This window comes from Stegostoma tigrinum, chromosome 12 (genome assembly GCF_030684315.1).
Source record: "Stegostoma tigrinum isolate sSteTig4 chromosome 12, sSteTig4.hap1, whole genome shotgun sequence".
Lineage (NCBI taxonomy): Eukaryota > Metazoa > Chordata > Chondrichthyes > Orectolobiformes > Stegostomatidae > Stegostoma > Stegostoma tigrinum.
This window is the reverse complement of record NC_081365.1, coordinates 235,407-262,458: the sequence shown is the minus strand read 5'-3', so window position 1 is coordinate 262,458 and position 27,052 is coordinate 235,407. Positions and strand designations below refer to the sequence as shown.

The following is a 27,052-nucleotide window of genomic DNA, read 5'->3' as shown; positions in this document are numbered from 1 at the left end:
TGCCGTGACTGTTTCCCCTGGTTCTAGATGCCCGGAAACATTCTTTCTGCATCTACTCTGTTGTTTGAAAGAATTTTATATGTTCTTTGTAATTTCCTCTCATTTTATTAAACTCTAGAATATACAGATCATATCTCAAAGATGGTGCTGTCCTGCCATCCTAGGAATTAATATACTTGGAAACAAAAGTGGGGTTTTATGAGAATGCATTGCAATATCATGAATGATTATGATTTTCATGCAAATTGAACAAATTAGATTGATGATGTGTCCTGGAACATATGTTCCTAGAGTGTATTCAGGGCACTTTCTTAGAACAGCACATTTTTGAGCCAACCAGAGAGCAGGCTATTTTCGACCTGGTAATGTGCATTGATAAATTATTAACTCATGGCCCTATAGTGATGGTAGATCAGAGCTCTGATGAAGGGTCTAGGCCCGAAACGTCAGCTTTTGCGCTCCTGAGATGCTGCTTGGCCTGCTGTGTTCATCCAGCTTCACATTTTATTATCTTAAAAGCAAGACGTTCCCTGGATTAGATGGCCCAAATCCTGCAGTACTAAAATAACTCACCACTGAGATAATAGATGCATTAGTTTTGATTTTCCAAACTTCCCTAGATTGGGATATGTAACAACTTGCATTAAAGTTGTAATGTAATGACCAGATTGAATGCAATATTCTAAGTGTGGCCTAACCAAAACCTTATAAATCAGCGACATCACATCCTGACTCCTGTCCTCAATTCCCCAACCAATAAAGGCAAGCATGACATTCTTTACCACCTGAGCGACTTGCATAGCCACTTTCAGGGAGATATGGACTTGAACACCAAGATCCCTCTGTACATCAATGCTATTCGGGGTCCTGCCATTAACTATATACTTTTCCTTAACATTTGACCTCCCAAAATGCAGCACCTCAGACTTGCCTGGATGAACTCCATCTGCCATTTCTCTGCCCATATCTGTAACTGATCTATATTCTGCTGTATCCTTTGACAATCTTCTACACTATCTACTATTCCACCGATCTTTGTCATAGAGTCATAGAAATATACAGCATGGAAACAGACCCTTTGGCCAAACTTGTCCGTGCCAACTAGATAGCCTAAATTAGTCTAGTCCGATTTTTCAGCATTTGGCCCATATCCCTCTAAATCTTTGCAAATCATTTACCTATCCAGATGTCTTTTAAATGTTGTAATTGCATCAGTATCCATCACTTGCCCAGCAGCTCATTCCATACACGCATCATTATCTGCATGAAAATGTTGCCCCTTAAGTCCCTTTTTAATCTTTACCCACTCACCTTAAACTTGTGCCTTCTAGTTTTGGACTCCCCTACCTTTGGGAAAAGATTGAATCTATTTACCCTCTCCCTGCCCCGCATGATTTTAAAACTTCTATAAGGGTCACCCCTCAGCCTCTGACACTCCAAGGAAAATAGCCTCAGCCTATTCAGCCCCTCCTTCTAGCTCAAACCCTCCAACCCTGGCAACGTCTTTGTAAATCTTTTCTGAACCCTTTCAGGTTTCACAACATCTTTCCTATATTAGGGAGACCAGAACTGCATGCAGTATTCCAAAAGTAGCCCAACCAATATACTGTCGACACAATGTGGAGCTGAAGGAACTCAGCAGGTCAGTCAACATGAGAGGAGCAGGAAAGTTGATGTTTCAAGTTTACACCCTTCATTAGCACTCAATAACCAAATCCTGTATCGCCGCAACATGACCTCCCAACGCCTACACTCAATCGTTAGAGACAAAACAAAACTGCAGATGCTGGAATCCAAGGTTGACAAACAGAAGGCTGGAAGAACACAGCAAGCCAGGCAGCATCTAGAGGAAAGGAGCAGTCAATGTTTTGGGAATAACCTGAAGAACCTTTAAGAAGAAAGGTCCTGACCCGAAATGTCAACTTTCCTGCCCCTCTGATGCTGCCTGACCTGCTTGAGTTGAATAGGAAACTTGTTGACAGAGAAAAAACAAAGAGTAGGAATTAATCGGTCCTTTTGAAATTGGCAGGCAGTGAGTAATGGGGTTTCACAGGGATTGGTGCTGGGATCCCAGCTATTCACAAGGTAAATTAATGATTTGGATGAAGGGACAACTTGTAACATCTCAGAATTTGCAAATGATACCAAGTTGGGTGAGAAGGTGAACTGTGGTGAATATGCAGAGATCCTTTGACATGATCTGGACAGGTTGGGTGAATGGGAAAGTCAATGGCAGATGCAGCATAATTTGGATAAAGGTAAGGTGATTCACTTCAGAAGCAAAAGCAAGAAGGCAGATTACTATCTGAATGGCTGTAAAATGGGAGTGGGAAGTCTGCAGTGGGACCTGGGCATCCTTGTGCATCAGTCACTGAAGGTAAGTATGCAAGTGGAACAGGTGGTAAAGAAGGCAAAGGGTATTTTGGCCTTCACTGCGCCTTGGTGAGACCACACCTGGAATATTGTAAACAGTTTTGGTATCCTTTTCTGAGGAAGGATGTTCTTGCTCTCAAGGGACTGCAGCGAATGTTTACCGGGCTGATTCCGGTGAGGACGGTACTGACGTATGAGGAGAGATTGGCTAGGTTAGAATTGTTTTCGCTGAAGTTGAGGTGAATGAGGGGGCAATCTCATAGAAATTCAAAATTCTAACAGGACTGGACAGGGCAGATACAGGGAAGATGTTCCTGATGGTGTGTTACCAGGGGTCAGAGTATGAGGATTCAGGGAGGACCATTTAGGATGGAGTTTAGGAGACATTTCTTCACCCAGAGAGTGATGAGCCTGTGGAATTCATTATCACAGGAAGTAGTTGATGCCAAAACATTGAACGTATTCAAGACATGACTATATATAGCACTTGGAGTGAATGGGATTAAAGGTTATGGGAAGAAAGCAGGATGAGACTATTGAGTTGAACAATCAGCCATGATCATGATGAATGGTTTAGCGGGCTTGAAGGACTGAATGGCCTCCTTCTGCTCCTATATAAACCAAACTCCATTGACCACACCTCAGCCCTTCTAGCCATCTGGTCAATGTCCTATTATTTTAGTCAGACCATCTGCAAACTGTCTATCGTCCCCAACTCCATTTGCATCCAAGTCATTTCTATATAGATTAATAACAGCAGAGATCCCAGTATCACTAGCCATGGACCTGCAGCCTCAAAAACACCCTTACACCATTACCCTCTGCCTTCTATGGGCAAGCCAGTCGTGAAACCAAGCGGCCAAGTCACCGTGGATCCCATGCATCTTAATCTTCTGGATGAGGGACCCTGTCGAAAGCCTTATTGAAATTGATGAAGATAACACCCACTGCTCTACCCTCATCGATCACCTTTGTCATGTTTTTCAACAATTCAGTCAAGTTAATAAGACATGACATGCCCCGCATAATGCCATGCTGACTGCTTCGAGTTTGGCCATGCTTTTCCAGATGCTTAGAAATTCTATGCTTAGAAATTCTCTCGAATAACTTCGCAACCATCCGTGTGAAACTTACTGGTCTATAGTTTCCTGTATTATCCCTATTTCCCTCCTTGTACAGAGGAACAATATTAGCTACTCACCAGTCCTCGAGGATCTCTCTACTGGCTAGCGAGATCTTGGTCAAGGCCCCACTAATCTCAATGCCTCACTCAATAACCTGGGGTAGATGCAATCATGCCCTGGAGACCTATCCAAATTAATGCTCTTCAAGACTCCCAACACTACTTCATTCTGGATCTCAAAAAATGACCTATCATATTAGAATGCTCCACACAAATCTCACCCTGAACAAGAGCAAAGACAATTACAGCACAGGAACAGGCCCTTCGGCCTTCAAAGTCTGTGCCGATCCAGAACCTCCATCTAAACCTGTTGCCTATTTTCCAAGGATCTGTATCCCTCTGCTCCCTGCCCGGAGTATCTGTCTAGATACATCTTAAGTGATGCTACGGTGCCCTTCTCCATCACGTCCGCTGGCAACGCGTTCCAGGCACCCACCACCCTCTGCGTAAAGAACTTTCCACGCATATCTCCCTTAAACTTTTCTCCTCTCACTTTGAAATCATGACTCCTAGTAATTGAATCCTCCACTCTGGGAAAAAGCTTCTTGCTATCCACCTTGTCTGCACCTCTCATGATTTTGTAGACCTCAATCAGGTCCCCCGTCAACCTCCATCTTTCTAATGTAAAAATCCTAATCTACTCAACTTCTTTTCATAGCTAGACCCCTCCATAACAGACAACATCCTGATGAACCTCATCTGCACCCTCTCCAAAGCATCCACATCCTTTTGGTAATGTGGCGACCACAACTGTACATAGTATTCCAAATGTGGTTGAACCAAACTCTTATACAATTGTAACATGACCTGCCAAATCTTGTACTCAATACCCCGTCTGATGAAGGAAAGCATGCTTATGCCTTCTTGACCACTCTATCTACCTGCATTGTCACCTTCAGGGTACAATGGACCTGAACCCAGATCTCTCTGTGCATCAATTTTGCCCAGGGCTTTTCCATTTACCTTATAGTTTGCTCTTGAATTAGATCTTCCAAAATGCATCACCTTGCATCCCTGTGGAACAACACTCGTCACAGTTCTTGAGTTTGAGAAACTCCCTTCCACTACAACTCTCTGTCTCCCGTTGCCCAGCCAGTTCTCTATCCATCTAGCTAGTACACCGTGGACCCCATGCAACCTCACTTCTCAGTCAGCCTACCATGGGGAACCTTATCAAACGCCTTACTGAAGTCCATGTCTATGACATCCACAGCCCTTCTCTTATCTATCAACTTTTTCACTTCCTCAAAGAATTCTACCAAGTTGGTAAGACATGACTTTCCCTGCACAAAACCCTGCTGCCTATCACTAATAAGTCCATTTTCTTCCAAATATAAATAGATCCTATCCCGCCGTACCTTCTCCAGCAGCTTTCCCACCACTGACGTCAGGCTCACCGGTCAATAATTACCTGGATTATCCTTGCTACCCTTCTTAAAAAGGGTGACAACATTAATAATTCTCCTGTCCTCTGGGACCTCACCCACGCTTAAGGATGCTACAAAGATATCTATTAAGGCCCTAGCTGCTTCCTCTCTTGCTTCCCTCAACAACCTGGGATAGATCCCATCCGGACCAGGGGACTTGTCCACCCGAATATCTTTTAGAATACCCGACATATTCTCCCTCCTTATGCCGACTTGACCTAGAGTAATCAAACATTTATCCCTAACCTCAATATCCACCATGTTCCTCTCCCCAGGGAAAACCGAGGCAAAGTATTAAGATGCGTTCATCTAGCTCCACATTTTGTCATCTGGGATTTTCCTTAACCCTGTTTGCTAAAGATATTTCATGACCCCTTTTAGCCCCCTTAATTCCTCATTTCAGATTGGACCTACTTCCCCGATATTCTTCCAAAGCTTTGTTTGTCTTCAGTCACCTAGACCTCATGTGTGCTTCCTTTTTCCTCTTTGCTCGTCTCACAATTTCACCTGTCATCCATGGTTCCCTAATCTTGCCCTTTCTATTCCTCATTTTCACAGGGACATGTCTGTCCTGTGCTCTAATCAACCTCTCTTTAAAAGCCTCCCACATATCAAATGTGGATTTACCCTCAAACAGCTGCTCCCAGTCCACATTCCCCAACTCCTGTCAAAGTTTACTAATTGGCCTTTCCCCGATTCAACACGCTTCCTTTCGGACCACTGTCCTCTTTGTCTATGAGTATTCTAAAACTTATGGAATTATGATCACTAGTCCCAAAGTAATCCCCTCCTGAAACTTCAACCACCTGGCCGGGCTCATTCTCCAACACCAGGCCCAGTATGGCCCGTTCCCGAGCTGGACTATTTACATCCTGCTCTAGAAAACCCTCCTGGATGCTATTTATAAATTCTGCTCCATCTAAACCCCTAACACTAAGTGAATCCCAGTCAATGTTGAGAAAATTAAAATCTCCCATTACCACCACCCTGTTGCTCCTACATATTTCCATAATCTGTCTACGTATTTGTACCTCTATCTCATGCTCGCTGTTGGGAGGCTTGTAGTACAGCCCCAACATTGTTACCGCACCCTTCCTATTTCTAAGCTCTGCCCATAATACCTCACTGCTCGAGTCCTCCATCGTGCTCTCCTTCAGCACAGCTATGATATCCTCTTTGATCAGTAATGCAACTCCTCCACCTCTTTTACCTTCCTCTCTATCCTGCTTAAAGCATTTATATCCTGGGATATTTAGTTGTCAATCTTGCCCTTCCCTCAACTAAGTGTCACTGATAGCAATAACATCATACTCCCAGGTACTAATTCAAGCCATACGTTCATCTGCCTTACCTACTACACTTCTCGCATTAAAACTAATGCACCTCAGACCACCTGTCCCTTTGTGTTCATCATCTGCTCTCTGCCTACTCTTCCCCTTAGTCACACAGACTTCATTATCTTGTTACTTACAGGCTTTAGTTACTACCGCCTTACTGTCTACTAACCTCCTAATCTGGTTCCCATCCCCCTGCCACATTAATTTAAACCCTCCCAAATAGTGTTAGCAAAAGCAGCCCCTCCGATATTGATTCCAGTCCTGCCCAGGTGTAGACCATCCTCCATATACTTCACCAGGGTGACTTCTGACACAAAGTACTCATTTAGGATCTTGCCCACATTCTCTGCCCCCAAACACAAGTTTCCTCCTTTATCCTTGAGTGGTCCTATCTTCTCCCTCGTTATCCTCATGTTTTTATTGTATATATAAAATGCCTTGGGGTTCTCTTTAACTTCACTTGCCGAGGTCATTTCATGGCCCCTTCTTGCTTTCCTGATTCCCCGCTTGAGTGATGTTAATCTATTGTGTCAGGCTCCTGATCCTGGCCTTCAATTTATCCTATTAAAAAATTTTACAAGCTCTCGGTTAAAGAGAAGCAAGCAAAAAAAACCTCTTCCCACACCAACCCCCACACTGAATTCCCACATTGTCACTAACTTCCCAAACGATGTATTTACTCGGGCGGTGTCTCAGTCTGAATTGGTGCTCTTTCTCTTGACTGTGTGAAACCTCCTTATCCTGTCCACATCCTCTCGTTGACTCAATCCTGCCACCACAATGCAAACCCTCCCCTCTTTCACTTACTTTCACTGTTTCTTCTCCACCACCCATCTTTTAGTCCCTTCACCCTTTGTATTCCTTTCTGCCTTCCCTCCCTCCTCCACCTTCTCTCTACTACTTCACCCCCCCTCCCCGAATCACCATCCTTATCCCCTCTTATCTGCTTCCATCACCTCCAGCCTTACGTCTTTGTTACTGCTCCACATTTATTTTGCTCAGCCTTCTTCATCTATGTCCATCATCCCAACCTATTCCAAGTCCCTTGGCCCCTCCAACTTCCTTACTGCCCCTACCTCCTCCACTTCCCTTTCTTTCCCACTCCCAACACATTAATCTCTGCTCTTTCCATCCTTTCACTTCTCTTCTTTGTTCTACATTTCTCCTTGTCCATTTCATCCTCCTCCCCTCTTTCTCTCCCCTTCCACTTCATACCTACCCCTCCAAACCCATTCCCTCACCTCACTGGCCTTGGGTAATTTCCAAAGGTGTGCAGGTTAGGTGGATTGGCCATGTTAAAATTGCCCACTGTGTGCAGGGATGTGTAGATTAAGTGGATTAGCAATGGGGAAAATGCAGGGTTACAGGGATAGGGTGGGGGTGTGGGGGTTGAGTAGGGCGGGGATGGTACAATTTCAGCTTCAGTGACATTACATCACATTTGGTGTAACCAGAATATCCAATGTTAATGTGTATAATGGCAATGGTCCCATTGGTGGTTTAATTCTCCCTCTATATCTCACTTTAAAACATCTTACCTTACGAACCATTTGGACAAATTCCTTGGAGTCCTTTGGAGGCAGTCCCAGCAATGGGCGTGTGCAACAATCCAGGGTTGAAGCATGAGCCACCAGCAGAATATTTCCTGCAGAGAAGGAACAGTATAGCTCTTTAGAAGAAGAGTTTAAGGGTTTTCTTCATCATTTCAAAGGGGAAGGCATCATCTTGAACAGATGTAAGGGCTGTGCAGGACATAACATCCACAGGAAACAAATGCCTTGACTAACTTAAAACGTTGTCAAATTAAGAAGGTGTTATTAGTTGTTTGAGATATGTAGAATAGGATGAGAGGATAGTCTGGTAATGTGTAATTTTGTGAGGTCCTTAACAGATGGTGAACCTTGTTGTGAGGCCATCAATTATAGCAAGACAACTGATTATCACATCTTTTAGAGACATTACAAGGCTTGCCATATGCATCCTCACACCCATTGCTTGATCCATTTTTGTCGATACTAGTCCTTCAAATGATGATAGGGTGAGTGAGGGTTAGGGAGTATTTCTTGCAGCTGTGTCTGGCCTGGTAAAATGATCAGTGTCAATGCCAAGCATTGCAAGAATGGCTCAAGGTTAATTACTGCCAAAATAGGAAAACATACCAATCGTTAACTTGATCCAAAGTTACCACACATTAATTGTGAGAAGATAATGGAAGAATAATTCCTCTCTAATGTTCTTGGGGGTCAACACACAGCATAGGGACTACAATGATTCAAAAAAGCAGCTCACTACCACCTTCTCAAGGGTGCCCAGGGATAGGCAATAAATGCTGGCCCAGCCTGTGATGTCCATGCCTCACAGAGGAATTAATAAAATTACATACGATAGATTATGTATTGATCTGAGACAGATATGACATAACGTCCTAAAACAATGAGCATGTTTGATGAGTTGTGAATCAGTTTGTTAATACCTGTTGCTCTTACCTTCATCCCTTTTGTCTATAATTGCTTTCATTACTGAAGAACACCGACTAATGTAGTCTTCATATGTTTCTGATGGAACCAGTTTGCAGAGAGGAACATGGACACTATCAAAAAGCAGAAGGGTTTATATTTTTGTAAATTTAGTATTAAATATTTCCCACTTGTCCTTAGTCTATGCCTTGTTGCAATTTACTGTACTGTGGATGGCAGCTTGTTTTGACAGGATGGCAGAATGACAACTATCAGACATCACCAAATGCCTCTCCCAGAAAACCTCAAGCCAGGAGATTGGTGCAGCCCCAATTTCCAGAAAATGTAGAAAACATTTCATTTGTGTGTTCTGTACAATATTTATCAGTTTAAAGCAATCACAGGCCATTTTGCTCTGTGTCAACAAATCAGATATAGCTTTCTGACATCCCCCATTCCCTCATTTTTATTCCTGACAGGGCATGTGTAAAGTTGGTAAATAACTTGGATTGCCTTGGGAAGTATGTCCTGAATATAAGAATTTTCATTCCACTTAAAGGGTGGGCCATACCCACAGAAACCTGACTACAGTAAGGTAGGTGGATAAGATGTTTGAGAAGGCAGAAGGAATATTTAGCTCTATTAATTAGAACATAAAACATAGATCGTAGAACATTACAGCGCCGGCCCTCATTGTTGTGCCGACCTGTGAAACCAATCTGAAGCCCATCGAACCTACACTATTCCGTTATCATCCATATGTTTATCCAATGACCATTTAAATGCTCTTAAAGTTGGCAAGTCTACTACAGTTGCAGGCAGGGCATTCCACACCCTTACTACTCTGAGTAAAGAACCTACCTCTGACATCTGTCCTATATCTATCACCCCTCAATTTAAAGCTATCACCATCCGAGGAAAAAGGCTCTCACTGTCCACCCTATCTAATCCTCTGATCATCTTGTATGTCTCTATTAAGTGATAATGGGAACTGCAGATGCTGGAGAATTCCAAGATAATAAAATGTGAGGCTGGATGAACACAGCAGGCCAAGCAGCATCTCAGGAGCACAAAAGCTGACGTTTCGGGCCTAGACCCTTCATCAGAGAGGTGGATGGGGAGAGGGAACTGGAATAAATAGGGAGAGAGGGGAAGGCGGACCGAAGATGGAGAGTAAAGAAGATAGGTGGAGAGAGTATAGGTGGGAAGGTAGGGAAGGGATAGGTCAGTCCAGGGAAGACGGACAGGTCAAGGAGGTGGGATGAGGTTAGTAGGTAGATGGGGGTGTGGCTTGGGGTGGGAGGAAGGGATGGGTGAGAGGAAGAACCGGTTAGGGAGGCAGAGACAGGTTGGACTGGTTTTGGGATGCAGTGGGTCGGGGGGAAGAGCTGGGCTGGTTGTGTGGTGCAGTGGGGGGAGGGGACGAACTGGGCTGGTTTAGGGATGCAGTAGGGGAAGGGGAGATTTTGAAACTGGTGAAGTCCACATTGATACCATTAGGCTGCAGGGTTCCCAGGCGGAATATGAGTTGCTGTTCCTGCAACCTTCGGATGGCATCATTGTGGCAGTGCAGGAGGCCCATGATGGACATGTCATCTAAAGAATGGGAGGGGGAGTGGAAATGGTTTGCGACTGGGAGGTGCAGTTGTTTGTTGCGAACTGAGCGGAGGTGTTCTGCAAAGCGGTCACCTCTTAACCTTCTTCTCTCTAACAAAAACAGCCTCAAGTCCCTCAGCCTTTCCTCATAAGACCTTCCCTCCAGACCAGGCCACATCCTGGTAAATCTCCTCTGCACCCTTTCCAATATTTCCACATCCTTCCTATAATGCGGCAACCAGAACTGTACGCAATTCTCCAAGTGCGGCCTGCACCAGAGTTTTGTACAGCTGCAACATGACTTCATGGCTCCGAAACTCAATTTCTCTACCAATAAAACCTAACACACCATACACCTTCTTAACAATCCTATCAACCTGAAAGGCAACTTTCAGGGATCTATGCACCTGGACACCGAGATCACTCTGCTGACCACACTACCAAGAATCTTACCATTAGCACAGTACTCTGTATTCCTGTTACTCCTTCCAAAGTGAATCACCTCACACTTTTCCACATTAAACCCCATTTGTCACCCCTCAGCCCAGCTCTGTAGTTTATCTATATCCCTCTATAACCTGCAACATCCTTCTCCACTATCCACAAATCCACTGACATTAGTGTCATCCGCAAATTTACTAACCCATCCTTCTACACCCTCATCCAGGTCATTTATAAAAATGACAAACAGCAGTGGCCCCAAAACAGATCCTCGTGGTACACCACTAGTAACTGAACTTCAGGATAAACATTTCCCATCAACTACCACCCTCTGTCTTCTTACAGCTAGCCAGTTTCTGATCCAAACCGCTAAACCATCCTCAATCCCGTGCCTCCATATTTTCTGCAATAGCCTACCATGGGGAACCTTATCAAATGCTTTACTGAAATCCATATACACCACATCAACCGCTTTACCCTCCTCCACCTGTTTGGTCACCTTCTCAAAGAACTCAATGTTTGTGAGGCACGACCTATCCTTCACAAAACCGTGTTGACTATCCCTAATCAAATTATTCCTTTCTAGATGATTATAAATTCTATCTCTTATAATCCTTTCCAACACTTTACCCACAATCGAAGTATGGCTCACTGTTCGATAATTATCAGGGTTGTCTCTACTCCCCTTCTCGAACAAGAGGATAACATTTGCTATCCTCCAGTCTTCTGCACTATTACTGTCGACAATGACGACATAAAGATCAAAGGCTCTGCAATCACGTCCCGAGCTTCCCAGAGAATCCTAGGAAAAATCCCACCCAGCTCAGAGGACTTGTCTATTTTCACACCTTCCAGAATTGCTAACACCTCCTCCTTATGAACTTCAATCCCGTCTTGTCTCATCTCCTCTACCTCTCCTCGACAACATTGTCTTTTTTCTGTGTGAATACTGATGAAATATATTCATTTAGTGCCTCTCCTATCTCTTCGGACTCCACGCGCAACTTCCCACTACTGTCCTTGACTGGCCTTAATCTTACTCTAGCCATTCTTTTATTCCTGACATACCAATATAAAGCTTTAGAGTTTTCCTTGGTCCTACCTTCCAAAGACTTGTCATGTCCCCTCCTGACTCTTTTTTGCTCTCTCTTTATGTCCTTCCTGGCTAACTTGTAACTCTCAAGCTCCCTAACCGAGCCTTCACGCCTCATCTCTGCATAAGACTCCTTCTTCCTCTTGACAAGAGAATCAACTTCTTTAGTAAACCACGGTTCCCTCGCTCGACCATTTCCTCCTTGCCTGACAGGTGCATACTTATCAAGGACACACAGTTGCTGTTCCTTGAACAAGGTCCACATTTCAATTGTGCCCAGCCCCTGCAGTTTCCTTCTCCATCTTCTGCATCCTAAATCTTGCCTAATCGCCTCATAATTGCCTTTCCCACAGCTATAACTCTTGCCCTACAGTATACGCCTATCCCTTTCCATCGCTGAAGAAAAGGCAACTGAATTGAGGTCACTATCACCAAAAAGTGCTCACCTACCTCCAAATCTAACACCTGGCCTGGTTCATTACCCAGTACCAATCCAATGTGGCCTCGCCTCTTGTTGGCCGATCTACATACTGTGTCAGGAAGCCCTCCTGCACACATTGGACAAAATCTGACCCATCTATAGTACTCGAACTATAATGTTCCAGTCAATATTTGGAAAGTTAAAGGCCCCCATAACAACTACCCTGTTACTTTCGCTCCTATCCAGAAACATCCTTGTAATCCTTTCCTCCACATCTCTGGAACTTTTCGGAGGCTGATAGAAAACTCCCAACAGGGTGACCTCTCCTTTCCCGTTTCTAACCTCAGCCTATGCTACGTCAGTAGACGAGTCCTCATCAAATGTCCGTTCTACCACCGTAATACTGTCCTTAACTAACAATGCCACAACACCCCTCTTTTACCAACTTCCCTGATCTTACTAAAACATGTAAAACACCAGAACCCGCAACAACCATTCCCATCCCTGCTGTATCCACGTCTCCAAAATGGCCACAACATCAAAGTCCCAGGTACTATCCCATGCTGCAGGCTCACCCACCTTATTCCAGATGCTCCTAGCTTTGAAGTAGACACACTTCAAACCGCCTTCCTGCCTGCCAGTACAGTCCTGTGACCTTGAAACCTTATTCATGACCTCACTACTCTCAACCTCCTGTCCACTGGAGCTACAATTCAGGTTCCCATCTCCCAGCTGAATTAGTTTAAACCCTCCTAAAGAGCATTAGCAAATCTCCCCCCCCCAGGATATTAGTACCCTTCAGGGTCAAGTGTCGACCATCCTGTTTATAGAGGTCCCACCTACTGCAGATTGAGCCCCAATTATCCAGGTATCTGAATCCCTCCCTCCATCCCAGCAGCCACGTGTTCAACTGCTCTCTCTCCCTATTTCTTACCTCACTAGCATGTGGCACAGGTAACAAACCAGAGATAACAACTCTGTTTGTTCTAGCTCTAAGCTTCCACCCTAGCTCCTTGAATTTCTGCCTTACATCCCCATCCCTTTTCCTACCTATTTCGTTGGTGCCTATGTGGACCATGACTTGGGGCTGCTCCCCCTCCCCCTTAAGGATCCCAGAAACATGATCTGAGACATCATGGACCCTGGCACCTGGGAGGCAACACACCAACCACGAGTGTCTCTTGTTCTCACAGGATGTCCGATCTGTCCCCCTAACTATGGAGTCCCCAGTGACTAATGCATGCCTCCTCTCCCCCTTCACTTCTGAGCAACAAGGACAGACTCTGTGCCAGAGACCTGTACAGGCAAAGAATACAAGAGCAAGGAGGTTTAAGTGGAGTTTTATAAGTGGCTGATTAGGCCAGAACTGGAGTACTTCATGCAGTTCTGATCAACACATTATAGGAAGCATGTGATTGCACAGAAGAGTGGACAGAGGAGTTTATCAGGAAGCTGCCTCGGCTGGACAGCCTGTACTATAGGGAAAAATTGGATAGGTTAGGGTTGTTTTCATTGGAGATAGAAAGGTTGAGAGGGGTCCTGATGGACATGTTTAAGATTGTGAGGGGAGTAGAAGGGTGGATGGGAAGACACTTTTTCCAATGGTAGAATGGCTAGTAACCAGGAGTCAGAGGTTTAAGGTGAGAGATAGAAGGTTAAGAGGAGAGTTCAGGAGAATTAATTTCACTTAATTTGGTGATTGGAGTCTGGAACTCTGCCAGAAGGGATGGTTGAATAAATAACTGTTATAATATTGAAACATTACTTACATATTCACTTACATTGCTATGCCTCCAGGGCTACAGGCCAACAGTTGGAAAACAGAATTGGTGCAGTTGATCTTTGTTGACTGGCATAGACATGATGGGCTGAATGGCCTTCTGCTGTGCTCAGGAAATGGGTCAGAGGCGGCTGCAGAGGTTGCTGAGTGACAATGTGGCTGGTTGCTCCATTGAATTTTATTTAATATTTGCCATGCTCGCCCTCACCTCTCACAACTCCTCATTCCACACTCTTTCCCATCACCTGTCTATGCCAACAATAGCTTGCAACACATCCCATGGTCTCTTCGAGGTCTTAGTACACATGCCCAGCCATAAATCACTACCTTTTGTCGTTATACCCTTCATGCTAATCCAATCAGGATTTGGGCTGCGGGGGGTTGTTGGTGGGTGTTGGCCTAGTGGTATTATCACTGGACTGTTAAATCCAGAGAGTCAGATAATGTTCTGGGAACCCAACGTCAAATCCTTCCTCAGCCATTGGTGAAATTTGAATTCAATAAAAAAGGTATGGAATTAAGATCCTAATGATGAATATGAATCCATTGTTAACTGTTGAAGGAAAATCCCAACTGTTTCACTAATGTCCTTTGGGGAAGGAAACTGCCATCTTTACCTGGTCTGGCCTACATGGTGACTCCAGACCCACAGCAATGTGGCTGACTCTTAACTGCCCTCTGGGCAATTAGGGATGGACAATAAATGATGACCTAGCCAATGACACCCTCATTCCATGAATGAATAAAGGAAAAAAATCATTATCTATCATATGCAGATCTCAGTTCCAATACCTTTTACAACCTCCACCACACATTAAAAAAAGTGACATCTTCAACAACTCTATGACTCAATCAATCAATGACTCTATTATTTGTAGGAAACTATTTTTGTGAAAATGTATTTGATTTGATCTTTCCACATTTTGGTGAAGCTGAACGTGCGAAGGGCTATTTACCAATCAATGATTCAGACTGAAGAGGCTATGTGAGCGCACAACACTTCCTTGGAGTGAATTCATTCTTTGCATGGGAGTTCAGTAAAGTTCCTGCTTTATGTACAATCTTTATCTTGGAGTGAAAAACTCAGAACACTAAGTCGTAGGCAGACCCACGCAAATATTAACCATTTGCCCCAAGGTGCCTTTGTCAGATATCCCACTCCCCATTCTACAGCCTTTTCAAACTGATGTGCAGAGCAGGCCATAAATGAAACAAAGTGTAGAGGGATCTGACTTGTGTGTCTTGGTCAGCTCATGTACAAATGTGGAAGCGTAAATGGAAAGCTTCAACTCTGTTTCCTTTTAAAAAAACTACTTCTTTCTCAATGTTAATAAAGTGTGAAGCTGGATGAACACAGCAGGCCAAGCAGCATCTCGGGACCACAAAAGCTTTTGTGCTCCTGAGATGCTGCTTGGTCTGCTGTGTTCAACCAGCTTCACACTTTATTATCTTGGATTCTCCAGCATCTGCAGTTCCCATTATCTCTTTCTCAATGTTGATGTGTTACTCACTACCATAGACACTTAGAAGATAGGATCAGGAGGAAGCTATTTGGCCCTTTGAGCCTGCTCCACCATTCATCATGATCATGGCTGATTGCTCAACTCAATACCTTATCCTGCTTTCTCCCCATAATCTTTGATCCCATTCATCCAAGTGCTATATCTAGTCATCTCGTGAATGCATTCAATGTTTTGGCATCAACTACTTCCTGTGGTAATGAATTCCACAGGCTCATCACTGTCTGGGTGAGAAAATGTCTCCTAATCTCCGTCCGAAATGGTCTATCCCGAATTTTCATACTGAGACCCCTGAGTCTGGACACAGCCACTATCAGGAACATCCTCCCTGCATCTACCCTGTCCAGTCCTGTTAGAATTTTATAAGTCTCTATGAGATCCCCTCCCCACCCCATTCATCTGAACTCCAACAAAAACAATCCCAATCTAGTCAATCTCTCCTCATACGTCAGTCCTGCCATCCCCGGGATCAGCCTGGTAAACCTTAGCTGTACTCCCTTGAGAGCAGGAGCATCCTTCCTCAGAAAAGGAGGCCAAAATTACAAACATTATTCAAGGTGTGCTCTCACCGAGGCCCTGTATAAATGCAACAACACATCCCTGCTCCTATACTCGAAACCTCTCGCAATGAAGGCCAACATACCATTTGCTTTCTTTACCACCTGCTGCACCTGCATGCTTACCTTCAGCGACTGTGCACAAGGACAACCAGGTCCCGCTGCACACTCCGCTCTCCCAGTTTTAAGCCATTCAGGTAGTGATCTGCCTTCTTGTTTTTGCTTCTAAGTGAATCACCTCACATTTATCCAAATTATGCTGCATCCGCCACTGATTTGCCCACTCACCCAACCTGTCGAGATCCATGCTGAAGGATCTCTGTATGCTCATCACAGTTCACCCTCCCATCCAAACTGGTATCATCTGCAAACTTGGAGTTGATACATTTTGTTCCCTCATCCAAATCATTAATGTATGTATTGTGAATAGCTGGGGTCCCAGCACCGATCCCTGTGGCACCCCACTAGTTACTGCCTGCCAATTTGAAAAGGACCCATTAATTCCTGGTCTTTGTTTCCTCTCTGCCGACCAGTTTCCTACCCACTTCAAAATACATTCTCCAATCCCATTGCATATTAATCTCTTATGTGAGACTTTGTCAAACGCTTTCTGAAAGTTCAAATATACCACATCGATTGGCTCTCCCAAGTCAACTGTACTAGTTACATTTTCAGTGAATTCCAACAGATTTGTCAAGCATGTTTTCCCTTTCATAAATCCATGCTGACTCTGTCTGATCCAGCCACTGCTTTTTAAATGCTCTGCTATAAAGTCCTTGATTGTGGATTTGAGAATTTTCCCCATTACTGATGTTAGTCTTACTGGTCAAAAATTCTCTTTTTTCTCTCTACATCCGTTTTTGAATACTGGAATTACATTAGTGACCCTTCAATCCGCAGGGATGTTCTAGAGCCTATAGAATCCTGGAAGATGACCACCAATGCATCCACTATTTCTTGAACTACTTCCTTAAGTACTCTGAGATGTAGATTATCAAGCCCTGGGGATTAATTGGCTTACAATTGCAAAAATTTTCTCAGCACCGTTTCTCTACTAATATTGATCCCCCTCAACTCTTCTCTGGCACCAAATCCTGCATCCTCCAACAATTCTGATATCTGATTTGTGTCCTCTTTGTGAAGACAGAACCAAAGTATGTATTCAGTTCCTCAGCCATTTCTTTATCCCCTATTATACATTCCCCCATTTCTGTCTGTAGGGGACCTACCTTTGTCTTTACCAATCTCTCTCTCTCTCTTCACGTACCTATAGAAACTCTCAGCATCAGTCTTTATGTTCCCTGCAAATTTACTTTCATGCTCTAATTCCCCTTCATAATCAATCCCTTTGTCCTTCTTTGCTGAATTCTAAACTGCTCCCAATTCTCAGATTTATTATTTTTCTTGGTCAATCTGTATGCCTGTTCCTTGGATCGGATACTATCTCTTCTTTCCTTTGTAAGCTATGGATTGTCTCTCTCACTCATTTGACTTTCATGACACACAGAAATAAACTGTCATTGCAGTTTCCCCATGCCTTGAATGTTTGCCATTGCCTATCCATTGTCATCCTTTAAGTAACTGTCCCCAATCTATCAAGGCCAACTCACACTTCATATCCTCGTAGTCTTCTTTATTAAGGTTCAGTACACTCGTCTCCAAATCAACTACCTCACTCTCCACCTTGGCAAAAAAATTCTGTCATGTTATGGTTGCTCATCCCCAAGGGCTCGCACAGCTAGATTGGTAATGATTTCCTTGTCACTACACAGCACCCAGACTAAGATGGCCTGCTCTCTAGTTGGCATCTCCACATATTGGTAGGAGAACCATCCCCTATACAGTCCAAGAATTCTTCCTTGACAGCATTGTGGCTAGTTTGATTTGCCCAATCTGTGCGCAGATTAAAATCACCCATGATTACCAATATTTCATTATCATATGGGCATCTCTAATTTCCTGTTTAAAGCCATTTTTGCCATTACTGCTGCAGGTTAGGTGTCAATATATGATGCCTACTAATGTTTTTTGCCCCTTGGTATTTCTCGACTCCATCCATACAGACTCCACATCATCAGAGCTAATATCTTTTCTCACTATTTTGTTAGTTTTTCTTTAACCAGCAATGCTGCTCCACCACCTCTTTCTTTTTGCCTGTCCTTCCTAAATACTGAATACCTGGGGCATTCAGTACGTATCCCTGGTCATCCATGTCTCTGTAATCCCAAATTATATCGTACCCACTTACATCTATCTGCCTGATTAGTTCATCTACTTTGTTGCAGATGCTCTGTGCATTAAGGCACAAAGCCTTTAAACTTGTCCTTTTAACAGTGTTTGTCTCCTCCTTAGTTTTCTCAATAGCCCCGTTTGAATTTTGTCTTTGACTTGTCTGTCAATCACGTTTCTAATTCCCTTTTCTAGTTTTTGTTTTTGTCCTTGCTCCCTCCTTCTCTGACCCCTTACATCGGTCCCCATCCCCCTGGCATCGTAGTTTAAACCCTCCCCAACTGCTCTAGCAAGCACTCCCCCAGGGAATCCGTCCTAATCCTGCCCAGGGGTGTTGCTTTTTTGAAAACAAATATGCCACGTCTGCAAGTTCTCTTTTATCTGCCTTGCTTTTAACTTACTCAAAAAACTTTGATAAATTAGTGAAACACATTGCTCCTTTCATAAAGCCATATCAACTTTGCTTGCGCACATTGTGATTTTCTAAATATCTTGCTATCACCTCCTTACAATAGACATGGTTCGCTAATTATCTTTTATATTCAGGCTTTGTATCTCTGATTTCTTGAAAAATTGAGTTACATTTGTTATTATCTAATCTACTGTGACTCTTCCAAAATCTAAGGGAATTTGTGAGATTATAATCAATTGTCCGTAATCTCTACAACCACATTTTTGAAGAATCTATGATCCAGGAGATTAGGTCCGGGATATCCTCAGCTATATAGCTATCCCAGCTATTTTTCCCATAGTGCTGGCAACTGTTTGAATTTCTTGTGTCACAATTATCTCTTGATTTTCCAGCAGCTTTGGGAGGTTTTCAAAGTTTGCTGAAGTGAAGGCAAATCAAGAAAAGCACAAGCGCAAACAAGAAGAGCAAAAGCTTTAGTTACTCCAGTGCAGCAATTTGTAGGAAATCTTATTGCCCGTGTTTACATCACTAGTTAGCTTTATCTCAGATTCCCTCGTTTTGTGGAGTCATTTTTACTGGTTCCTAAAATCTTCCGATTTAACATTAATCTTTACAGATTTTCAGAGTTTTCTTACAATCTGATAGAACATAGAACAGTACAGCACAGCAACAGGCCCTGTGGCCCACCATGAATATACCAACCATGATGCCATTCTAAGCTAATTGCATCTGCCTCCACGTGGTCGATGTGCCCCTACTTCCTGCCTGTTCACAGATCCGTCTAAATACCTCTTAAACATTGCTAACATATCTGTTTTTACCATCTCCCCTGGCAGTGTGTTATAGACATCTTCCGTGTGATAAACCTGCCTCACCGTCTCACCCTAAACTTATGCTCCTGAGTATTTGACATTTCCACCTGGAAGAAATATTCTTTTTAACCACCTTATCCACGTCTCTGATAATTTTATTTACTTTATCAGGATGCCCCTCAGCCTCTGACATTCTAGCAAAAACAATCCATGTTTGTCCAACCCCTCCATCTTGCTATCTCTGACATTCAAACCTTTCTAAGACAATAAAATGTGAGGCTGGATGAACACAGCAGGCCCAGCAGCATCTCAGGAGCACAAAAGCTGATGTTTCGGGCCTGGACCCTTCATCAGAGGGTCTCTGATGAAGGGTCCAGGCCCGAAACGGCAGCTTTTGTGTTCCTGAGATGCTGCTGGGCCTGCTGTGTTCATCCACCCTCACATTTTATTGTCTTGGATTCTCCAGCATCTGCAGTTCCCATTATCACTCATTCAAACCTTTCTAGCTCTTTATTCTCCAGCCCAGGCAACATCCTGGTAAGGCTAAAATAGTGTCAGAGATAATGGGAACTGCAGATGCTGGAGAATTCCAAGATAATAAAATGTGAGGCTGGATGAACACAGCAGGCCAAGCAGCATCTCAGGAGCACAAAAGCTGACGTTTCGGGCCTAGACCCTTCATCAGAGAGGGGGATGGGGAGAGGGAACTGGAATAAATAGGGAGAGAGGAGGAGGCAGACTGAAGATGGAGAGTAAAGAAGATAGGTGGAGAGAGTATAGGTGGGGAGGTAGGGAGGGGATAGGTCAGTCCAGGGAAGATGGACAGGTCAAGGAGGTGGGATGAGGTTAGTAGGTAGATGGGGGTGCGGCTTGGGGTGGGAGGAAGGGATGGGTGAGAGGAAGAACCGGTTAGGGAGGCAGAGACAGGTTGGACTGGTTTTGGGATGCAGTGGGTGGGGGGGAAGATCTGGGCTGGTTGTGTGGTGCGGTGGGCGGAGGGGACGAACTGGGCTGGTTTAGGGATGCAGTAGGGGAAGGGGAGATTTTGAAACTGGTGAAGTCCACATTGATACCATTAGGCTGCAGGGTTCCCAGGCGGAATATGAGTTGCTGTTCCTGCAACCTTTGGGTGGCATCATTGTGGCAGTGCAGGAGGCCCATGATGGACATGTCATCTAAAGAGTGGGAGGGGGAGTGGAAATGGTTTGCGACTGGGAGGTGCAGTTGTTTGTTGCGAACTGAGCGGAGGTGTTCTGCAAAGCGGTCTCCAAGCCTCCGCTTGGTTTCCCCAATGTGGAGGAAGCCACACCGGGTACAGTGGATGCAGTATACCACATTGGCAGATGTACAGGTGAACCTCTGCTTAATGTGGAATGTCATCTTGGGGCCTGGGATAGGGGTGAGGGAGGAGGTGTGGGGGCAAGTGTGACTTTTCCTGCGGTTGCAGGGGAAGGTGCCGGGTGTGGTGGGGTTGGAGGGCAGTGTGGAGCGAACAAGGGAGTCATGGAGAGAGTGGTCTCTCCGGAAAGCAGACAGGGGTGGGGATGGAAAAATGTCTTGGGTGGTGGGGTCGGATTGTAAATGGCGGAAGTGTCGGAGGATGATGCGTTGTATCCAGAGGTTGGTAGGGTGGTGACCCCCACGTCTTGCTCCGGTACATTGATGACTATATCGGCGCCGCCTCTTGCTCCCCACAGGAGCTCGAACAGTTCATCCACTTCACCAACACCTTCCACCCCAACCTTCAGTTCACCTGGGCCATCTCCAGCACATCCCACACCTTCCTGGACCTCTCAGCCTCCATCTCAGGCAACCAGCTTGTAACTGATATCCATTTCAAGCCCACCGACTCCCACAGCTACCTAGAATACATCTCCTCCCACCCACCCTCCTGCAAAAATTCCATCCCCTATTCCCAATTCCTCCGCCTCCCGCTGCATCTGCTCCCACGATAAGACATTCCACTCCCGCACATCCCAGATGTCCAAGTTCTTTAAGGACCGCAACTTTCCCCCCACAGTGATCGTAAACGCCCTTGACCGCGTCTCCTGTATTTCCTGCAACACATCCCTCACACCCCACCCCCGCCACAACCGCCCAAAGAGGATCCCCCTCGTTCTCACACACCACCCTACCAACCTCTGGATACAACGCATCATCCTCTGACACTTCCGCCATTTACAATCTGACCCCACCACCCAAGACATTTTTCCATCCCCACCCCTGTCTGCTTTCCGGAGAGACCACTCTCTCCGTGACTCCCTTGTTCGCTCCACACTGCCCTCCAACCCCACCACACCCGGTACCTTCCCCTGCAACCGCAGGAAATGCTACACTTGCCCCCACACCTCCTCCCTCACCCCTATCCCAGGCCCCAAGATGACATTCCACGTTAAGCAGAGGTTCACCTGCACATCTGCCAATGTGGTATACTGCATCCACTGTACCCGGTGTGGCTTCGTCTACATTGGGAAAACCAAGCGGAAGCTTGGAGACCACTTTGCAGAACACCTCCGCTCAGTTCGCAACAAACAACTGCACCTCCCAGTCGCAAACCATTTCCACTCCCCCTCCCATTCTTTAGATGACATGTCCATCATGGGCCTCCTGCAGTGCCACAATGATGCCACCCGAAGGTTGCAGGAACAGCAACTCATATTCTGCCTGGGAACCCTGCAGCCTAGTGGTATCAATGTGGACTTCACCAGTTTCAAAATCTCCCCTTCCCCAACTGCATCCCTAAACCAGCCCAGTTCGTCCCCTCCCCCTACCGCACCACACAACCAGCCCAGCTCTTCCCCCCCACCCACTGCATCCCAAAACCAGTCCAACCTGTCTCTGCCTCCCTAACCGGTTCTTCCTCTCACCCATCCCTTCCTCCCACCCCAAGCCGCACCCCCATCTACCTACTAACCTCATCCCACCTCCTTGACCTGTCCGTCTTCCCTGGACTGACCTATCCCCTTCCTACCTCCGCACCTATACTCTCTCCACCTATCTTCTTTACTCTCCATCTGCGGTCCGCCTCCCCCTCTCTCCCTATTTATTCCAGTTCCCTCTCCCCATCCCCCTCTCTGATGACGGGTTTAGGCCCGAAACGTCAGCTTTTGTGTTCCTGAGATGCTGCTTGGCCTGCTGTGTTCATCCAGCCTCACATTTTATTATCCTGGTAAGGCTCTTTTGTACCCGATCCAAAGTTTCCATATCCTTCCAATAGCGTGGCAGCCAGATCTGCGCACAATATTCCAAATGTGGCCTAAGTTTTATACAGTTGGAACGCGTCTTGCCAACCTTTATACTGAGTGCCATGACCAATTATAGGCAGCATACTGTTTGTCTTCTTGACAATCTTAGCTGCTTGTGTAGAGGCTTTCAGGGTGTTCTGGACTTGTACCTCGAGGTCCCTCTGCATATCAATGCTACTAAGGTTCCTGCAATTTACTGCATGCTTTCCTCTTTATTTGACCTTCCAAAATGCATCACGTCATACTTGTCTCATTAAACTCCATTTGCCATTTTTCCGCCTGACTTTCCACCTGATCTACATCTTACTATATCCTTTGAAAAATTTTCTCACTGTCCTCAACTTCACCAATTTTCATCTGCAAACTTACTAAACAGACCACCTACGTTTTCATCCAAATCACACAAATATATTACAAACAACAAAGGTCTCTGCACTGATCCATGCAGAACACCATTAGTCATAGACTACCAGTCAGAAAAACATGCAAAGAATAAAGGACAAAAAAAAATTACAGCACAGGAACAGGCCCTTTGGCCCTCCAAGCCTGTGCCGATCCAGATCCTCTATCGAAACCTGTCGCCTATTTTCCAAGGATCTGTAACCCTCTGCTCCCTGCCCATTCATGTATCTGACTAGACACATCTTAAATGACACTAGCGTGCCCGCCTCTACCACCTCCGCTGGCAACATGTTCCAGGCACCCACCACCTTCTGCACAAAGAACTTTCCACGTATATCTCCCTTTAACTTTTCCCCTCTCATCTTGAAATCATGACCCCTAGCAATTGAGTGCCCCACTCTGGGAAAAAGCTTCTTGCTATCCACCCTGTCTATACCCCTCATGACTGTGTCGGTCCCCTCTCAATTCTGTCCCCCCTCAGCCTCCATCTTTCCAATGTAAATAATCCTAATCTACTCAAACTGTCTTCATAGCTAGCACCCTCCATACCAGGCAACATCCTGGTGAACCTCCTCTGCACCCTTTCCAAAGCATCCACATCCTTTTGGTAATGTGGCGACCAGAACTGTACACAGTACTCCAAATGTGGTTGAACCAAAGTCTTATACAACTGCAACATGACCTGCCAACTCTTGCACTCAATACCCCGCCCGATGAATGAAAGCATTCCATATGCCTTCTTGACTACGCTATCTACCTGCGTTGTCACCTTCAGGGTACAATGGACCTGAACACCCAGATCTCTCTGTGCATCAATTTTCAACAGGGCTTTTCCATTTACCATATAGTTCGCTTTTGAATTGGATCTTCCAAAATGCATCACCTTGCATTTGCCTGGATTGAACTCCATCTGCCATTTCTCCACCCAACTCTCCAATCTATCTATATTATACTGTATTCTCCGACAGTTCCTTTCACTATCTGCTACCCCACCAATCTTAGTGTCATCAGCAAACTTGCTGATCAGACCACCTACACCTTCCTCCAGATCATTTACATATATCACAAACAACAGTGGTCCCCAGCACAGATCCCTGTGGAACACCACTGGTCACAGGTCTCCAATTTGAGAAACCCCCTTCCACTACAACTCTCTGTCTCCTGTTGCCCAGCCAGTTCTCTATCCATCTAGCTTGTATACCCTGGACCCCATGCGACTTCACTATCTCCATCAGCCTGCCATGGGGAACCTTATCAAACACCTTACTAAAGTCCATGTAAATGACATCCACAGCCCTTCCCTCACCTATTAACTTTGTCACTTCCTCAAAGAATTCTATCAAGTTGGTAAGACATGACTTGCCCTGCACAAAACCATGCTGACTATTACTAATAAGTCCATTTTCTTCCAAATGTAAATAGATCCTATCCTTCCGTATCTTCTCCAGCAGCTTCCCCACCACTGACATCAGGCTCACCGGTCTATAATTACCTGGATTATCCTTGCTACCCTTCTTAAACAAGGGCACAACATTAGCAATTCTCCAGTCCTCTGGGACCTCACCCATGCTCAAGGATGCTGCAAAGATATCTATTAAGGCCCCAGCTGTTTCCTCTCTCACTTTCCTTATAAACCTGGGATAGATCCCGTCTGGACCGGGGGACTTGTCCACCCTAATGCCTTTTAGAATACCCAACACTTCCTCCCACTTATGCCGACCTGACCTCGTGTTAACAAACATCTATCCCTGACCTCAACATCCGTCATGTCCCTCTCCTCAGTGAATACCGACACAAAGTACTCATTAAGAATCTCACTCATTTTCTCTGACTCCTCACATAACTTCCCTCCTTTGTCCTTGAGTGGGCCAACCCTTTCTCTCGTTACCCTCTTGCTCCTTATGTATGAATAAAAGGCTTTGGGATTTTCCTTAACCCTGTTTTCTAAAGCTATTTCATGACCCCTTTTCGCCCTCTTAATTCCTCGTTTCAGATTGGTCCTGCTTTCCTGATATTCTTCCAAAGCTTCGTCTGTTTTCAGTCGCCTAGACCTTATGTATGCTTCCTATTTCCTCTTTGTTAGTCTGACAATTTCACCTGTCATCCATGGTTCCCTAATCTTGCCCTTTCTATTCCTCATTTTCACAGGGACATGTCTGTCCTGCACTCTAATCAACCTCTCTTTAAAAGCCTCCCACATATCAAATGTGGATTCACCCTCAAACAGCTGCTTCTAATCCACATTCCTCAGCTCCTGCCAAATTTTGCTATAGTTGGCCTTTCCCCCATTTAGCACTCTTCCTTTAGGACCACTCTCATCTTTGTCCATCAGTATCCTAAAACTTACGGAACTGTGATCACTATTCCCAAAGTAATCCCCTACTGAAACTTCAACCACCTGGCCGGGCTCATTCCCCAACACAAGGCCCAGTATGGCCCCTTCTTGAGTTGGACTATTTACATACTGCTCTAGAAAACCCTCCTGGACACACCTTACAAATTCTGCTCCATCTTGACTCTTAACACTGAGTGAATCCCAGTCAATGTTGGGAAAATTAAAATCTCCCATCACCACCGCCCTGTTTCTCCTACACCTTTCCATTATCTGTTTACATATTTGTACCTCTATCTCACGCTCGCCGTTGGGAGGCCTGTAGTACAGCCCCAACATTGTTACTGCATCCTTCCTATTTCTGAGCTCTGCCCATGTTGCCTCACTGCTCGAGTCCTCCATTGTGCTCTCCTTCAGCACAGCTGTGATACCCTCAAATATCAAATATCCTGTGATATCCGTCCACGATTACCCTCTGTTTTCAATGACCGAGCCAAATTTGTATCAATCTTGCTACCTACCATGCGACTTAATCTTCTGTGCCATGTGCTATTCTGTGCTATTGTGAGGTTCCTTGTCAAATGCTTTGGTAAAGTGCATATCGATAACATTCACTGCCCCACTCTCAAGCATCATCTTTGCAAATTCCTCAAAAAAATCCATCAAATTTGAGAGACATGACCTCTCCTGCACAAAGTCATGCTGACTATCCCTCGTAAGTTTATTCTTGTCCAAATGTTGAGTAAATCCTGTCCCTGAGAACCTTCTCCAGTAATTTCCCTACCACTGATGTAAGGCTCACCAGCTTTTAATTTCCTGGATTATCCTTGTTGCTTTCCCTAAACACACTGTTCTTAATTTCTTTTGTCAACCATCGATGATGTAGCCTTCTCAAAGAGTCTTTCTTTCAACTCATATTTAGCATTGCTTGGAAGGCATATGCTTTGCAGGATTGTGGAAAAAAATAACTTACGTCAGGCTTTGTGGTAATACCCGGAGTACTTTATTTCAAAGAGATCATTGAAGGGTCACCATGAACACTGGAGTTTTATTTTAAGAAGACTTCCTATAAATCATGCCACACGATAACCGCTTGCTTTTCTGTGCATTTTGCTGTGAGGCTGTTCTGAACAGCTGGGCTCATTGAGTCATACAGCATGAAAACAGAGCCTTCAGTCTAACCAGTCCATGCTGACTATCTTCCCAAACTAAACCCGTCCCACCTGCCAGCATTTCTTCCATATCCGATCAAACATTCTTTGTTCATATACTTATCTAAATGTCTTTTACACGTTGCAACTGTACCAGCATCCACCACTTCTTCTGAAAGTTCATTCCATGCACAAACCCTTCTGTGTAAAAAAGACGGCCCTGATGTCTTTTTTAAGGTCTTTCCCTCCCCGACCTTAAGGCAGTTTACCTTATCTACACTCCTC

At 44.9% G+C, this 27,052-nt stretch overlaps 1 protein-coding gene across 2 annotated transcripts in view; it reads right to left on the bottom strand.

Moving 5' to 3' along the window:
* Positions 1–27,052, bottom strand: part of LOC125456989 (ubiquitin-associated and SH3 domain-containing protein A-like) — a 163,566-nt gene that overhangs the window by 7,445 nt on the left and 129,069 nt on the right. For both annotated transcript variants that reach the window (XM_059650053.1, XM_059650054.1), the window contains 2 exons: positions 8,807–8,910; positions 7,859–7,965 (listed from right to left, as the gene is read on the bottom strand). In XM_059650053.1, the coding sequence (XP_059506036.1) occupies positions 7,859–7,965; positions 8,807–8,910 (211 nt within the window). The remainder of the gene's footprint in view (positions 1–7,858; positions 7,966–8,806; positions 8,911–27,052) is intronic.